The 17312-nt window shown below is 41.0% G+C and overlaps 1 protein-coding gene across 2 annotated transcripts in view; it reads right to left on the bottom strand.

Annotated features, from left to right (window-relative positions):
- Positions 1–17312, bottom strand: part of LOC115043775 (integrin alpha-5-like) — a 38172-nt gene that overhangs the window by 1737 nt on the left and 19123 nt on the right. Inside the window, exons 13-29 of one of the 2 annotated variants that reach the window (XM_029502467.1) lie at positions 16990–17181; positions 16857–16902; positions 16656–16769; positions 15291–15346; positions 14647–14804; positions 12979–13116; positions 8378–8445; positions 5129–5279; positions 4694–4786; positions 4200–4279; positions 3949–4029; positions 3736–3841; positions 2566–2724; positions 2363–2458; positions 756–869; positions 383–484; positions 155–277 (exon numbers count right to left, since the gene is read on the bottom strand). In XM_029502467.1, coding sequence (XP_029358327.1) covers positions 155–277; positions 383–484; positions 756–869; positions 2363–2458; positions 2566–2724; positions 3736–3841; positions 3949–4029; positions 4200–4279; positions 4694–4786; positions 5129–5279; positions 8378–8445; positions 12979–13116; positions 14647–14804; positions 15291–15346; positions 16656–16769; positions 16857–16902; positions 16990–17181 — 1877 coding nt within the window. Of the gene's footprint in view, positions 1–154; positions 278–382; positions 485–755; positions 870–2362; positions 2470–2565; positions 2725–3735; positions 3842–3948; positions 4030–4199; positions 4280–4693; positions 4787–5128; positions 5280–8377; positions 8446–12978; positions 13117–14646; positions 14805–15290; positions 15347–16655; positions 16770–16856; positions 16903–16989; positions 17182–17312 lie in introns of both variants that reach the window. The other variant, XM_029502469.1, reaches the window with a different exon arrangement.

The raw sequence follows: 17312 nt of genomic DNA, 5'->3' as shown, positions 1-17312 counted from the left end.
AGAACTGTAATAAATCACCATATAATCAGGAAAACGTGGACACCTTATTGGATGAAAACCTACTACTCAAAACTGAATTAAACTTTTTTCCATACCAGTGGCCCTTTTTGGAATGGCAGTGGGGCCATGCAAAGGTAATTCACCAGCTCAGTACCTTGTACAGTAGATATATGAGCAGGGCGAGTAACAGCAGCCCAGCTAGAACAGCCAGGATGATGATCCACACTGGGACAGAGAACAGACTGTCCGGCTTGTTCCACATCACAGCAAACACCACCTGAGCGACAGGAAACCACAGCCATCAAATGAGCCTCTGTGGCTTTCTAATAGCTTATAAAGTTGTGAAATTGTGAAATCCAATAAAAGAATTAGATGACGTTACCTTTTTGGATCCCATTGGTTTGAATTTCGGAGGAATAGAGTAAGGCATTTTGTTCACTTGGAACTGGACAGAGCACTCGAGGACATGCTGTTTGTAGGCCTTCTGTGTAAAGGCAAAGCAAAGCAGGGTTTAGGGTTTATGTTTTTATTTATCCCCCAGTTATTGTTTAACACAGCTAATTATGTGCTGGTGGATATTCTGCAAATAATTTGCAAGTATTAAAAAAACTATAACTTTACAGTATTCTCCAGCAGAGGGCAGTATAAGAACAGAGATCTGACTTCATGTTGGTATCCTCACCAGTCCGGAGCGTTCTGCATTAACCGTGTACATAAGACCAATGGCAGAGAGCAGCAATGACCTGTGGTCTCACCTCAATGAAGGTTTCAGCCCAGATCCTGGAGCGAACAGCCAGGATGACACTGGCTCCTCTCTCCAACAGCCCGACACTACACTGCAGCTGCCAGCACTCCGCTGTAGAGCAGGTCTGAGGAGGGAAACAATGAGCGTGGCATTCAACACACTTTCTTTTAACTAATAAATTCTCCTGCGAGGCAAATCATTTCCATTCATTAGAGCCTGTTGTTACAGTGACAGGCAGCATCTCAGGCTGCTTTGTGTCCCACTGCATCACCTGTATTTAGTTTTTTTTTTTTTTGTTTGTTTGTTTGTTTCACTTTTTCGTTTAAATTTTCTTATTAAGGATGTGTGCAGTGACATCTGATGATGTCCCCCTATAAGCGCATTACACTCTTTTAAAGACGCAAAGCTGCATAACAGACTTTGGATGTTTAGCTTCTAAAGTACAGTAGACTTGAACGCAGACTCAGTATACGATACGCTGTAACCTTGCATGTTGTTAGTGATTCATACATAAATGAACAACCGATTTCCAGACAGTGAAGAGTGAATGTTTGGAAATGTTCTTATGGGGTTGGATCCTCTAATTTAAAGTTGGATCATTTGAATAGCATTAGAGATGAGCCGTCAGTGGCATTACGGCCAGTGACGCAAGCTGCACCAAAGTAAACCAGGCCTGTATCATAAACCTAATTAATCTCATCCCAGAAACAATTTCAGCAAGCAACCGGAGATGTTGACCAGGGCTCATTATATCTATTCCCATTTCCTCCGGTCAAAGAGGTAATCTCATTATGATTCAATTTTTTTTTTCAAGTTCAGGGGCGAGAGCTGCTTCTTCATACAATCACATTGGACTACTTCAGTTTAAATACACAACGTAAGCATGCAAACCCACTCAACAAAAACCCACACACACACAGTCAGAAAAGAAACCCGGTGGGATTGAACACTCAACACAAGAGCCATTGACTTTATTTAAGAGCCTCTGTTGTGGTGTGCTTGGACTGAATAGCTGAACAGACTCACGTCAGTGCGATCCCACTCCTACATGCTGACTCAAGGAGGAAAGAGAAGGAGAAAAACAAACACCTCCTGGGGTCCTTATGAAACACATGGACTCAACAATTCTATCCTGATGAGTAACAAATGTGCTCAGGAGGTTTGGAGTGAAAGGATACATTAAACGCAATAATGTCTGGGCTCATTGGTGTCCAGCTCTGAGGAAATTAAGTTTTATGCGATACTCTCAGCATTTCTTCTGGGCTGGTAAGTAAACTGCTCGAAATGTAGCAATAGCAGCACTTCAAAATAAGATTCTTTAATGCCAGTTTAAGGATTCCAGCGGTAAAAATTTCCATAGTCTGCTTATACAGTCAAGGGAACATATCAAGTATTTAAAGTAATGGCTGTTCACATTGGCTGCCACGAACATAACAGCCAAATACATCAGAAATCCGTGAGCATTGTGGGTAATCTTGGTGGATTGATGGACTTGATATTAATCCTGAGCACAACATTGCTACAAGAATCTGTGAACAGCTCCAATTCCAATTTTTCCCAAATTTCCCATAAATCCTCTTTACAAATTGAATTTCTATTTCTTTCATGGGGTCTCACCAGGTTTCCATGTTCAGCCAGCGGATGTGCTTCCCTCCTCCGGATGTGGTGCTCAGTGTTTGAGTTCAGTGATGTAGGATCATCTGCTGCTGGAGGCTGGAGTTTCATACAAGAAGACATTGACAGAATCATTAACATGGGCAAGTGCAGAACAGGGCTACTGGCCTGACCATACCGACTGAGGTGTGTGTGTGTGTCCTCACCTTGAGTTTCAGTGCATTAAAAGTGGTTTGGGAGGAGCAGCTCAGCGGCCCCTCAGTAACTACTTCCATAGGGTAGAGCAGCTCATGGCTGGGAGTCCTCAGGGGGCATTTTACCTCTAATGTTGACTGGCTGACCACACTTGGACCATTATTCACCAGCTGAAAGAGACAGGCAAATTTTGATCTAAGATGCTGTCTGTTTAAACTTAATGGAATGGAATAAATCTTTATCAGAGACAGATGCACTGCATGTCTGACAAAGGTTAAATGAAGAGAAATGTAATCTCTTGTAGTAAAATGGAAACAAACATGTGCCTTTATTAAATTATCAGGCAACCTTTCGGGTTAGCTAAATATGTAGGTTGGGTTGAGCAACATTAGCATTCATTTGAAAACAAGATTGTGGTTGTGGTTGTGCATAATCACAGTGGCCTTAAGTATACTCTACACTGCACTTAAACTGCACTGTTGTACGTCGATATGTGTTCTGTCCCTATAAGTATTTTTTGTTTTCTGGTCGTACATTTTACTTCGATTTTATTTTTACTGTAGTGTTCTGAGAGACACCAAACATAATTTTGTTGCATGCCTGCAGTGACACCTAACATTTTTTTACACTGATGGAACTTAAAGGGTCTATTTGTACATTATAAAATGTGGCTTCTTGGTGGCAGTATTTAGCCACGCCACAACTTTGCGGCATTTGGACGCTATGGTGGCTGTTGGAAAATTACCAGATGGAGTGGGCTTACCTGGAAAAAAATTACCATTGTCATTGCTTTCCACCTCTGGAGACAACTTTTGAATGACGTTTGATGCTGAACTCATAAAAATGTTAATGTTAATAAATGCAAACGCAAACCTAGCAGGGTTGAGCAGTTGATTTGTCACATATGTGGGAGCAGAGTAGATGGCATCTAATATTAACAGATTCATAATATAACTCAGTTCACCTTAACGTTTTTTATGAAGTCCATTTTCCTGAATAAGAAAAAAAAAGCTTTAATGTCACCTTTTCACCCTCCCTCCAATCATCATCATGGGCCCTCTGACATTGTCTTTCTTATCTCTCCCGTGTGTGTATACCTCATTCATATGCTCTGACTTGAGTCACAATGATTGGCTGAGCGGCATCACATGAGCACAGTTTTGTAAGAAATCCCGGCTTACTTCATAGACATGCTGCAGCTCAGGGCCGACCTCCTGCTCTTCCCTCAGAGTCTGATGAACAGTCCAGTTGGGAGGAGGAAAGATGACTTTGTCTGGCCGGGAAACTCTGCAGTCAGACACAAACACAGAGTTTGGCATCTTTATCACAGTGGTTGGAATGATTATGTGAGACTGACGTAATAATGTAGAACTAGAGGCGGTAATCAAGCGCACCCCTGTAGAATAACATCAGCCATCGCAGCCACCTCCAGCTCATACTGCACCACCTCACTCTCAGAGTTGTTTGCATTTTTACTACAACATAAAAAACAACATAAAGTTAATAGATTTTAATAAAGGATAAGTAATATTGGACTACAGAAATGTTATAATCATTGATTTAACATTGTGAACTTGTAATGTAATCCAAAACTGAATTGAAAGCATTGAAAAAAATAGACAAAAGTATTCTTGCTGTGACCTACCTTCGTATTTGGAGTTCAAACTGTACAGTATTGTGAGTGTCCTTCAGTCTGGGCACGGTGAACCGAAGGCCAGCCCATAACTATTAAATGACCCACAGAAAATGAAAAATCACAACAAGACCTTTTTTTTCAGCGGGTGTCTTTGCCTCTTGTTATTACGCCTTGTTTATTTTTACTTATCAAAATCCACCTGATCATTTCATCCCATTTGTAGGGATGATGAAAGGTTTTCATTCTTCAGAAGTGCCAATAATTTCTCTTAGATAACAGATGGTAAACAGTAAAAAACTCAGCCTAAGTTATTCCCCAGCTGCTGGAAACTGGGAAAAGCCTGAGCAATGTTTTGTATGTTATATCAGATCAATAAGAAAACAGTTCCAGTTTGCTTATGCATCAATTATTCTGCACAAGAATATTATAACTTGACTTAATTGTGATAAGACATAAAAACTAAAAAAGGCCAAAAGCAACATGTTGGTTTTGTCGACTCTTACACTGCTACCAGGCTTCATGGGGTTTCCCAGATCACACAAGAGATAGCGGGTCTGGTTTTCTGCTTCATAGCTGCACGTCAGCTGAGTCAAGCTCTGGAAAAGACACAAAAGCATCAAATAATGTAAAATATTTAGCTTCTTTTTATAACAAGGCACTTGGATACATCTGAGTGAACTAACAGCTTTTATAAAAGCTTGGATTACAGTGTATTCTCTGTTACAAGAATTCTCATGTTTGATTTGTTTTTACGGTCTTTTGCTCTGCTCAGATCTCAGTGGTGATACGTACACATTGTGGGTTTTCCAAACTTGGTACTGTGCTCAAGTTAGAGAATAATAATATTTCAGTGATAAAGAAATTGGCAATGAAAACCATTACTCGTACCCATAAAGAGCCTGAGCTCAGATTCCAGTAACAGTAACACTCGTGCTCACCGCATTGTTGCGAGCTATCCCGCTGTAGTCAGCCTCCGGGGGAAGTACCACATACAGCTCCGCCTCGTACGCCCCTCCCTCTCCCTCGTTCCTGGCATTGAAGGTCAGGCTCAAGGAGTTTTCATCACCGAGGTAAGCCTCTGTCCTGTCGCTGGAGGAGGAGAAGCACAACATCAGCACCACGTTTCTTCTGAATGTTTTACTATGCAATCATAAAAGGGCCATAAATATAAAGGTTTTCCAGCTGAGAGACAACGGTTTAACCATAATAAGACGCACTATTCATTTTGGACAGGAATAAATGGATCTTGACAGATAGATATGTCATGTTTGCAAACTAGCGAGTCCAGAGTGAAATCCCCTGTATGTTATCACATCACTATCCTCACTCTTTTAAATTGAATAGCGCTTTAATTGGTTAGCTATCATCTTTCATCTGTCCAATATTTTGTGACAAAATAGCTGCAAAATTGGTGACATTCCCATAAGACTCAACTTCACATAGTAAGTAAGTAAGTAAGATTGTAACTAGCCAACTTTAATATGTTTGCAGTCACTGTGAATATGTTGATATGCCGATGTTAGAATTTACCTCACCACGCCACAGCATTTACAGAGACAGTGTCACGGCTGCACTTTCTCTTCTTCAAAAGGCACTCTTTCCAAAACCTATTTATCCATGTGGCAAGAAAAATGGCCAAAAGCAGCAGCTATTGTTTACAGCCTCTCAATTCTGGCAGATTAATTTGTGCTATCTCTGCTGCTAAGTCAATTGTAAGTGAGTTGGTGCAGGGCACCACTGAAATGCCCAAGGAGCGATTGCAAAGCATAATGAAAAGCAGGAACATGAAGTTGATCCAGACAATACTTCTCTGTTTGAGGCAGACCCCAAAGGCAATTTTCTCCCGCATATCTGCCCATGACTGACCTGGGAAATGACCCAAATCTGATCACTGTGATTTGTCTCAGGAAACCAACCCCCACTGTATTTAGCACGGTCACGTTGACACCCCCTGTGTGTAAACACACTTTCAGTGTTGTGATAAATCCTCTCAACACCCTCCATCCCCATCCCTCCGCCCAAAACCTATGCTTTGTGGTAGTAAATTCTTGTTTCTATTGAGCAGAAAGGGGGAGAGGAGTCTGGTTCAGGGTCAGAATCGGGGTTCTTTTTTCTCCCTCCCTCCCCCTCTCTTCAGAAAGTTTGGACACAGTGACCCCTTGCTAGGTAAGACAACTGCCATATGATTTTAATTAAGTCAGGGAGGGTTTTGTGAATGCAGAGCAAGCAACGCTGATCCCCAAACACCAACACTGACCAGATGCTGGGGGAGTAGACAGAAGTCTGCAGCATATAGTAGACATTAACTACAGTGTCATTTGTTGGAAAAATGCAGTGAATCATAAAGCTCATAAAAGTGTGACGGAAGCCAAAAGGTTAAAACCAAAACAGCAGTGACAACCCCCTAGGCTGTGAACGCTAGCCGTCCCAACATCCATGAATTCTTGGCCAGCAAGAGAAAAATGCTATGGCTTATATGTTGGAGAGGAGAAGAGAAAATCTGTTCAGTGGATACGCAGGATCATTTGGTTCTGTGGCTGATACAAATGTAGATCTTTGAGTTTTCATGGGAATCTTTTCGCACTCTGCTGCTAAGAGAAATCACATGGCCCTGTAATAAAAAACAGAGCTAGCTGTTTGGGAGGAGAGAGTCTGAGAAAATGTGTATGTGTGTGTGTGTGTGTGTGTGTGTGAATGAACCGAGACACTGCTAAATATCTGGCCAACCTCCATTCACAAATAAGCATACATGATTAACAACATTAGGTGAGTATGCCCGGAGTCAGGGCTTTTTCCTCCATACAATACTTCAGTGTCAGTATCAATGGTTAACTGAGTTCACAGGGTAAACTGACCCTGAGTCAAACACATTTTGCTCGCGACCTCAAGAAGTGTGTGTTATTTTTTATGTGCACAATGTGCAGTATCATTTACTTATGAGCTCTTTAAATCTGCCACTGTTTGAGTCTGGCTTGGGGGAGTTTTGATTCATGTCACAGCCCTCTCTTGCCCCCCTCGCCCCCTCTCTCTCTCCCTCTCTCTCTCTCTTACTCTGTGTCTGTATGTCTCTCTCTCTGTGTCCCTCTTGCTCTGTCTACCTGTCTGTCTCCTCCTGTTATTTATCAAATTAAGGCAAAACATGGATACTCTACTCTGGCTTAAAAAAAAAAACAGCCAACAATTAACCTTCATTTTCCACAGCATTTTCTTCAGCCTGAGCTTTATTTTCCAAGCTGTTCTACATTATGACAGTTAAATCAGATGTTTTCTATTTTACCCATGGCTTAAAGGACAATATGTGAGGTCAAAGGGGCTCACTTGTTGTGAATTACCCACAAAGATTAACAGCAAAATCGACGGTTCCCTTCAGCTCTGGGGAACATTCTCAACTTAGCTCTTTTCGGTTCTTGTTTTGGTTTTGCTGTTTCGGCTCACACACTGCTTTCATCAATCAAGCACTTGTCAGGTAGCTTTTATGAACTTGCTCTGTACTTCCTGTATAAATACATCCCTCGACAGGTGGTGGTAACCAAAGCAAAGATAAAACTAGTGTGGACATTTGATCAACGCTGCAGCCCTTCTCATGTTTTAGTTTTAAAATGCATCATATTTGGTGTTTATTCCTGATGTCAACACCACTCTGCTTCTTTTTGTTTGTTTGTTTGTTTGTGTGCCATTTAGACTTATAACATGCATCATAATTTATAATTAAATTATGATGCATTTACTCACCACTGCTCCCTGATAGGCTTTTAAAAGCATAGAGAACAAGTAGTGAAAGCAACATGGATGAACGACCTACAAGCAAGTGAAGCGATTTCGATGGCTTGAAAAATGACTCTTCATGAATACTAATGTATGTAGAGATTGCTAATGAATATCTAAATACACAAATATGTCAATAGATATCAATTTTATGTCAGTGTTACCATCTGGCAATTATTTTTGCTTCCATCAAGTGGCCAAAAACTCAATTAACATCTTTCCAGTCGTGAAGCCTATGTCACTGCAGCTTTTTTATATGTGGTTCCTATAAGGGTTGTTGTTCACTTTGGTCCAACAAGATGGCAACTGCTGCTCGTGCATGCATGACAAACGACCTACCAGAAACATATTCTGTGGTACGTTAGGGTTGATATTTTGTTTGTTGAATCAGGTAAAGGGATTAAAAGGTGATTTCCTCTCACCCATAAACAGCCAGTTTGAGGTCAGGGACACAGATGTTGTCTTCTCCACAATCAAGTTGAATCTGGGCCTGTAAAAGGGAGGAGAACAGAGATAAATGTAGGAAGAGGGCTATTGGGCCAAGGACGAGCCAGGGCTGGATATGATGGCTGAAAGAGTAAGAGCTATCCAGGGAACAGAGTCTTAAGGTATGGCGAGAATGAAACTTTGTAGGAAGTGGATGTTTACAGAAGCCAGTCCACTAAGTCTCATGATTTAATGAGAGGATACAAGAAGATACAGACTATACATATCCTGTACAACTGTACCAATATTTGTAAAAACCAGATGCCAAGCTGTTGTGCAAAAGCATTGTCCTTTCATGTTTGCAGCAGAGACGTAATGTGTGCTCTACATGTGGGAAAGAAGAAAGGGAAGAACAGAGAAACATGGTGAGGGTTTCGGAGGATAAAAGGACAAAATGAATTCCTTGCAAAGAACTGTGACATTTTTGTGGAAAAGCCTTGAACAGAAAAAGTAAAAGCCTTACATTTAGAGGAGAATAGGGCTTAATCTTGCTCTTTAGTCTCACATGACAGTTGACATGGTCAAACCCACAGTGAAAGATAAATGTGATGTGATTCGATTTGACTGTATTGTCTTTTCCAGCATATCCCTTGAACTTTGCTTTATTCTCTTTCCTCTGTCTCCACCACTTCTCCCATGTAGCTCTGTACTGACAGTGTTGCCGTTGCCCCCATTTCTCAAACATATGGGAAACATTACATTGTAAAAGAATGCTATGGAGAGGATAGAATCAGCCTGGCAGTGGTTAACAGTGTCTCAGTGGAGATTCACCATTCAAGTGTCTGGTTTTAGACTTACCCAGAACTCAAAAGGCTATCAACAACAATCAGTACCACACGCATGCCATTATAGACTTAACATGACACAAGTGATAAGTGCAATCCTGTCTTTCCTGTCCTCACAACTTTTCATGTCTTCATCTTTCCCAAACCTTCATCTATGCGGCCCATGTTGACCCATGTCCGCCACACTATCGCCCTTTTGGCCACCTTTAAGCCATGTAGCACTGAAAACACAAACATCATAATTATATCTGATGTTCCAATGATTCTTTCACATCATGCCAAGACAATGTTGAGGCTCTACCAGATTAGTAATCAGGCATTAGTATCCATCCTATTTATATCATCAAGGGAAAGCAAATATCAGAAACACATGAAGTACAGTATAGTTCAACAGAATTACCAACTACGTGCTCCAGAAAATGTAATAAAATTCTCTCTTAAATACTTTAACACACACTGAACATCAGCTGCTGCTTCTTAATGGTTAGCCCTTAAAGGAAGTTATGATGGTGGTGTTGTCAAATATGAAAAACATTGGAGATCATCACAAAAGGAATATTCTACTGTAACTGGTTCAGAGGTCCTTTTGTGGAAATGATGGTGCATTACTCAACATTCATGGTGAGAAACACTAGAATTCACAGGAAAAGAAGTATTTTTAAATCACAAGAGAATCTTCAAACCAAGAGGGTATGTAATTTGAATCCTGTGTCAATAGAGGAAAGCCACCAGTAACAATAAAAACTAAGTGAAACAATTTCAGAACATTGATGCATGATATGGCTATTAGTGGAAAAGCGTTGATAGTGTGAATAATGGAGTGTGACACAGTAAAAATTTAGAGTAATGCAAGTTTAAGCGATGGTGTGGTCAGAATTGTGGCCTGTTGCACTGTGACCACACCCAGCAATGATCTAACATGAGATAAACTAGAGTCAATTGTCATCACTGCCACAATATAAAATTTTAATAGCTTGATGGCAACACAACCAGGATTTTCTGCTGGTTTCAGCTGGTTTCAGCTGGTTTTAGCTGCAATCCATTTCCCCCCCTGAAACGTTTGACACTCCTCATTTGAAGCCAGTCGAAGACACTTACTGCACCACAAGCTGATCACTATGGCTGCGCTCAACGTAAAGGGTCAACATGAAACCTAGTGTTACTCCACATGTGCGTTAAAATGTTTGCACAAGGTTGAACAAAAGGTGTTCACACTGTGAGGCCCACATGGTAGGCCATAGGAGAGAATGACATGTGAGGCAGAAGGACAGGCAGGAGGCCAGAGTGTATTTAAAGACATATGTGAACAGTATTCCGTGATGAATACAAATTTATTTACAGTCTATGTCTGAGACAAAGATATTGCATGTGATGAAAGTCATAAAAAAGTCATACTTGACTCAGAGTCATAGCTCATCTTAAAACAGGCATGACACACATGTGTTTTGATTCAATGTGACACTTCTCCGATGTCATCTCTCAATGCATGACCATAAATCCACTTGAGGGGAAAAAATACATATACAATGCCAGAATTTGCTTTTCTTTCAGCATCAAAGTAATCCAGTGATGATTCTCTGTATAACTGTGGACCTCTGATAGCTTTGGCAAGCTCTTACTTTTAAATGTGATGCACCGAATCAATGCGGCTCAAGCTGTAGCCCAGTTTTATTGATATCTCATTTCTGCGAGTCTGCAAGTCTGTGAGTGTGCGAGTATGGATGGCAAGTCCTGACTGGTATTGCTAACCCTCTTACGATGCATAGTTGTGCATTTTATAAACATAAAATTACCATTGTGCCACCACCACAACCAAGCTTATGTCACCCACTGGTATTTTGAAGTCCTTAGTTCATGAGGTTAGTGACTTTTTGAATCCAGAAAAAACTATGCCTGGTCGTGAAGCTGGCGACTAGTGGATCTGACCTGTTCTGTGCTTTTGCCTGGTATGTCATCATTTCTGGTTTCTGGTACAGTCTTTCAATCACACAGTAGCCATCCTAATGCGTGCCTGGCTTTATGTTCTTATGGGGCAGTCGTTAGAAATCCAGAAAGGTGAGAGAAAATGGTGAGTAGTTTGCATCCCAATTCTAGACTCGCTGCTCACTACTGAGTAATTGAATCTTGTCCATTACACTTGAAAAAGGTGAATAACACCATTATACTTTACACTTCCTTTTTATGTTCACCAATGCATTAGGAGAAGGTTTCTGGAGTTGTTGTAATCTGTAAATTAAAAAACAACACCCACTTACATGCACACAACACACACACACACACACACATCACACACTCGCTTCACCTTATATCACTCCCATAAACACGTGCACATTTTCAGAACTCTGGCTTTTGCTTTGGTGCAGGAGACCACTGACAACATACATAAACAAACCACAACCAGATGTCTGAGAGCTGAGCGTCGACCCGCCCAGACGGAGCTGTCAGTCCTCCCTCTGTGTTTTTGCAGATCCATGACTCGCCGGTCCTGCATAAACCGTTCCAATCTTCGTAAAGGAAACAAAAAAAGCACCAACGAAGACCAGAGTGCTGTAATCAGCCCTTGGCCTGTCAGGCCTGACCCTCAACCTCTAACCATATGTGAATCAGCATTAGAGAGGGCCCTTACATTTGATGTCAATTTTAAAATGGCGGCCCGTAACCTCCGGCTTTGCCTTTCAAATAAATTTCCTGCGTACAGACTGTAAACACTGGGTTATGTGCTGCGGCAGGACACATAGAGTGCAGAGAACCACTGTGTATAGAAGAACCTCTTGTACATGGTTTTAGATTGTTTGGTAACGTTTGGTCATAATATTCATCTTGCCATCTGTTATGCTCTCTCTCCGTTTGCAATCATTTTGGTGACCATCTGTTTAGTTCATGAAATACAAGGCGTGTGGCCATATAAGTGGTGCGGTCTTGATGTTTGGTGTGGTAATGAAATATATAGATACACGTCATATCCTTGGAGAGCAGAACAAGAGAAGCCCTTGAAGCGTTTCCAGGTTGGGAAATTAGGGACGTTTTCTCAACCTTGATATTTCTGACATGCATTAATTACACATCATGTTCAAGCAGCATAGAGTAAAATGTTTCAAATACAAAAATAAATCCAAGTCAAACTTCAGATGCAGCAACAAGGCCTGCAACAAGCCATCAAACGCATCATTGCTTTTGCATTTACTGTCACATGTATGAAATCCTGGAATATTGTACGTCTTCAAGACGCTTGTTTTATCCAAAACATATCCAGTTTACTCAGGTTTAATGGGTTTCATTTGGCAGAAAAATGCTAAATGCAAAACTCCACATGTGAAAAGCTGGAACCAGAAAGTATCTGGCCTTTTTTCTTTAGGTAATGAAATTTCCACTTGGGATCTTTTCTTTTTCTCCTGGCTTTAAATAATTTAGGAATTTTTTCAGCAGTTGATATGAATGCAAGTATTTTCATCAGACCTTATTACAGTGAGCTCAAGAACTGTGAGCCTGAGAACAAAAAAGGCAACTGCTCCTCGATCTGATTAGTGCAGGTTATTTATGCAGCATGTGATACAATTCAGGGCTGAAAAACACAGTGCTTTGTTTTCCTTAGAGATTCATTTGCTATTAATTACAATCAGTGTTGTCCTGACACTGTCGACCACCAGTCAAAGGCGATTGTTGGATTTCTTCTCTTGTTTTTGGGTTTGACAACAGAAAATATCTCAGCAGGGTTTAGCATGATGTAACTGGGCTTTTTGCGTGTCTCTTACCTTCTGCATTATAAGCTGCTCTGTCTGATAGTTCAGAATCGGTCTGAGGCCATGCTGGGCCACTGGGGCATGAGGATCCAGACTGAAGTTGAGACTGATGTAAATGGGAGAAAGTTTATCCCGAAACTCCTCTTCACCCTGCGACAGAGACACAACTGTGTGAGTTACACAAATCCACATATTGGCCTCACGGGTTGATTAACCTCCACCTGGTGCATTCATGTTTCATGTTTGTTTCAATTGCTGATATGGTTTTGAATTTCTCCTTAGTTTAGATCTTAAGTGTTTCTGTAAAAGATGATTGCGAAACCCTGCAGAAGAAAAACATTGTCAAGAGATCAACAGCGGATATTACACAGCTGAACTGGAGGGTTTATGTGCTAAATTGAAAGAAAGAGCCCACAAAAGAATTGCTGTCCAAACAGGTAAGTCACCACAGGTGAGCGGATGGTTTTGACTGGAACCATCTCTTATCCTGTCAAAGTTCAAAGTGCTCTGATTAATTTGTCCTTACAGTGAACATCTACACATGACCTAAGTGTTTGTGTCAGACTCTGCCTTTGATCAGGCTGCCTCTGAGTGACGAGAAGATTGGTATTGTAGTCGTTTCACTACAAATAGCACTTCAAATGGAAACTTCAGACTGTGTGTATTAGGAAATGACTTTAACCTCTGTCCTGGCAATGAGTTAATAGCAGTCACCAGGTGCTGCAGGTGCAGAACAGTCTTTGATGTGAAGCTCCAACGGAACCCAGTCGGAATCTGGCACCGGCTTAAGAACCAGAACATATTCAAACTGCCTAAAGAGGTGTTAGCCTGAGCCAACTGGTCTGAGGAATAGTTAGTGAACAATACCTTTGTGGTTGTAAAGCACATGATTTCATTTCAGTATGGAATATGACTGAAATAAAAGGGGGACAAAAACTGTGTCATTTACAACCAGAGACTTATCATCAGCGTTTTGGCCATGAATGCTCATGTGCGCATGAATGTACTCATTGCAGTCTTCAGGAAACAGCTGTAATGCAGCCTGGCCTTATAAATGCTCCAATGGTGCCCTTGTGAGTTTTCTTGCAAACAACACTGCTTTACTTACATTGTTTTCACTAGATTTGCTTCTTCTAAAAACATTTGTAATTGTCTTCAAGCTGCTTTTTTTGTGTGTGTTTTTTTGTTTACATCGGATTTGCTAGATAGCTAGCTAGTACAGACATTCATGGTCCCCACAGGATGAACATTTCCCTACCAGTGCAACCATGAGGTTGTTTTTTTTTTTTTTTTTTTAGTTATACTGTGGAGAGATTATGGATTGTCATGACATTTGGTTTGGATATTATGCTCTCCTCTCTCCTTTCTAATGATGATGATGGTCTTGCACAAAGAAACATTTTTAACTCTACAATATTCTGCTTTATGATGACACACCAAGAAATTGGCAATGACAAACATGATACCTCATATAATCGGATAATAGGATTGCCATTATGAGCCTTTTAGCACGCTGATTATAAACATTATTTTCTGTAAGCTTACTTGCAGCATCCAACAGCTTTTGTTTTATAATTATTTAATGCTGTCAAACTCGCATAAACATATTTTCAAAATGAAGCACTTCAAAAATATCAAATTGGTAAGATATACAGCATGAGCACAGCCAGTTTGACTCACCCGCAGATAGATCATGGTGTCATGGCAGGAGCGCTCCCCATTGGAAAGGCTGATGGTCCTCACCAGACTGGGCTCCTGGCTGTCCAGGAACAGAGTTCTCCTTGTAGAATCTTTCTGATTCTGCTTCATACTGTCCAGCTGAACCTCCATCACAAAGCCTTGAATAGAAACATATATGAAGACATACACACAAGGTAAGAAAGTAAGGACACATCTTAACAAATACATATAGAAAGCAATAGTATGCATAGGCACACAAACGCAGGGTTGCACCCATATCCTGTGTATATTGTGGTGGTAAAAATTATCATGGTAATGGGCTTTTATGACCTATTTTGTTCTGCATATACTGTATGGAAATGTACTGAGGGCATTGCTGTGTAAAAAATACAGACAATGCACACTCGCCTACTTAAAATAAACACACACACACTCTTCTAAACTGCTGGAGCCCACCAAGTTACCCTGTATTTACATGATTGTTCTTTTATCTTGATCTTAACTGCCAAATTGACCACACTGAGGTCCAACATACTTGTGGCTACACAAGGAAAGCAAGGTAATGGGGACCATCTGTGTGTGTGAGTGATTTTTTGCGTATGTGCGTGCATGTGTGTGTGTGGGGGTGTGTATATATGCCTCACCTAGATGAGAGGGGAGGTGTTTCCCATTAGCCAGCAGGCAGAAGGTGACGCTGACACTGGAAGATGAACACAAACAAATATGTGAAAAAAAAAACCTACAAACATACAGATAAAAATGATCTTCCGGATCACTGCCAACCATGATGAACGCTTATGGGACTTTTAAGAGTCACAAAATCAGACCCTATTTTTATTATTTCTGCATGTTATAGTGCCTTGATTTACATGTCTACTCACGTTTTCCCAAGTAAACTATAAAATAAAAGTTATCAAGTCTTACTGTTTTTTCAGCTCTAATGTTTACAGTTTATCTCCGCTCCATAATATTATTGGATAATTGCTAATGCTTAAAGGGGCACCTTGCTGCTGCAACTTAAAAACATCACAAAAAGCCACAGGGAACACAGTCCTCTCGTCTCTCCACTTAGTTCTGGCTGCTCACAGTGAATGTAAACATATTCAGCTGTTGCTTTTGTGTCGTATTTCAGAGAGAGTAGAGCTGTTTAAAATGTCTATTGTTATTATGTTAAACCGCAATATCTGTTGCCATGGTAGTTACCATGGGGTCATTGGAGAGGAAAACCTTGAGGATTATGACTTTCAAGTTTTGAATCTTTCAGAAAACTAGGAAATATCCATAAATATGTGTAAGTTTGGTTAGTCCTTTCCAACTGGTATTGCATGCGCTCGTATGAATGTCCAAAAGAGCTGAGGGGAAGCCTCATGCTAATGCCAAACAATATCTGATTCATTTTAAGACAGTTGCAACGCTTTTCCAACCTTTTCCTGGCTAAACGCTCCACTCCCCTTTTCATCTGTCCATTAAGCTGCTCCACCTTTCCCCCACTTCCTCTTCTCCTCTCTCTCACACTCCTTTTTGTTTCCAGGGCAGCAAAAACACCAATAAACACAAAAACAAGACTTACTTGTATCAGCCTACTGGGCAAAATCTGAAACAGCAGCAGCTTTGGCAATGCCTGCCACGGTAGTCTAAAAACGTTCCACATTTAATGCAATGGTAAAAGTGAGTTGGTGGAAAGATCTTGAGAGCCTGGTGAATTTCCCCATTTATTTACTGGATCTAAGAAAACTGAGAGTGTAGTTCAGTGCAGCCTGGACAGGAAACGGTAAGAACATGAAGTCATTTGACATTCTCGGGAGGAAAGCTTTGGAAAGCTACCACTGAACTGAAACGCGTGTTACATAACATTTAAAGACTTTCCATGTTCAGTTATTCTGGGAGAGCTTAACCACTCTTAGGCTTTTTGTTCAGCAGTTATTTCCACTACAGTGACAAATAAGATGCACGTTGGATCCAGCAGTATATAATTTTTCTATTAATGGAGAGGTGGAACTGAACTTTACCAAGACACATCAATGGTTTCATCTCCAGTGATCAGCCCACAGGTCTTCTCCTCCTGGTTGAACATGGTTGGCTGCACTGTGAGAGATGCACTGGCGATCACTATTGGTCGAGCCCTGATTGAAGACGCAAACCATGGAAGAATGAGGATAAATAGAAGGGTCTATTCATGTATCATTATACTCCTGAGGGTGCACACAAACCTGTATAGAACTGCTTTATCTGCCCCGAAAGCTCCAACAATCAAATCTGCCAGAAGAGAAAGTGAATGTCAGTTCCATAAGGACATCACACATGAAGATAAGGTAGAGGTTAGTGGACTGTCAGCTTGAGTACCTGGGTAGCCATTTTGATCCAGATCTTGGTTTCCTCGCAGTGCAAAGCCAAAACTGGCTGGGAAAGAGCCTGAAGCCCACTGACCAGAGAGCATCTGAGTGGGCATGTCCTGCAGTCCTCCAGCATGGCCATTGTAAATGAGAACCAGTCCCTGCTGGTCTTCTCCTCCATAGGGGCAGCCAATGGCCATGTCTGAGCATACACAGCAGTAGCACAATGTTACAACTTTATAACTTTTAAAGAAGGTAAGTGTCACGTAGTCAGTACTCGCTGGGATACATCAGCATGCTGGATATCCCAAAGACCCTCATTAAAGGTTATCA

The sequence above is a fragment of the Echeneis naucrates genome, chromosome 5 (genome assembly GCF_900963305.1).
Source record: "Echeneis naucrates chromosome 5, fEcheNa1.1, whole genome shotgun sequence".
Taxonomy (NCBI): domain Eukaryota; kingdom Metazoa; phylum Chordata; class Actinopteri; order Carangiformes; family Echeneidae; genus Echeneis; species Echeneis naucrates.
The sequence above is the reverse complement of the archived record's forward strand: the minus strand, read 5'-3'. Positions and strand labels throughout refer to the sequence as shown.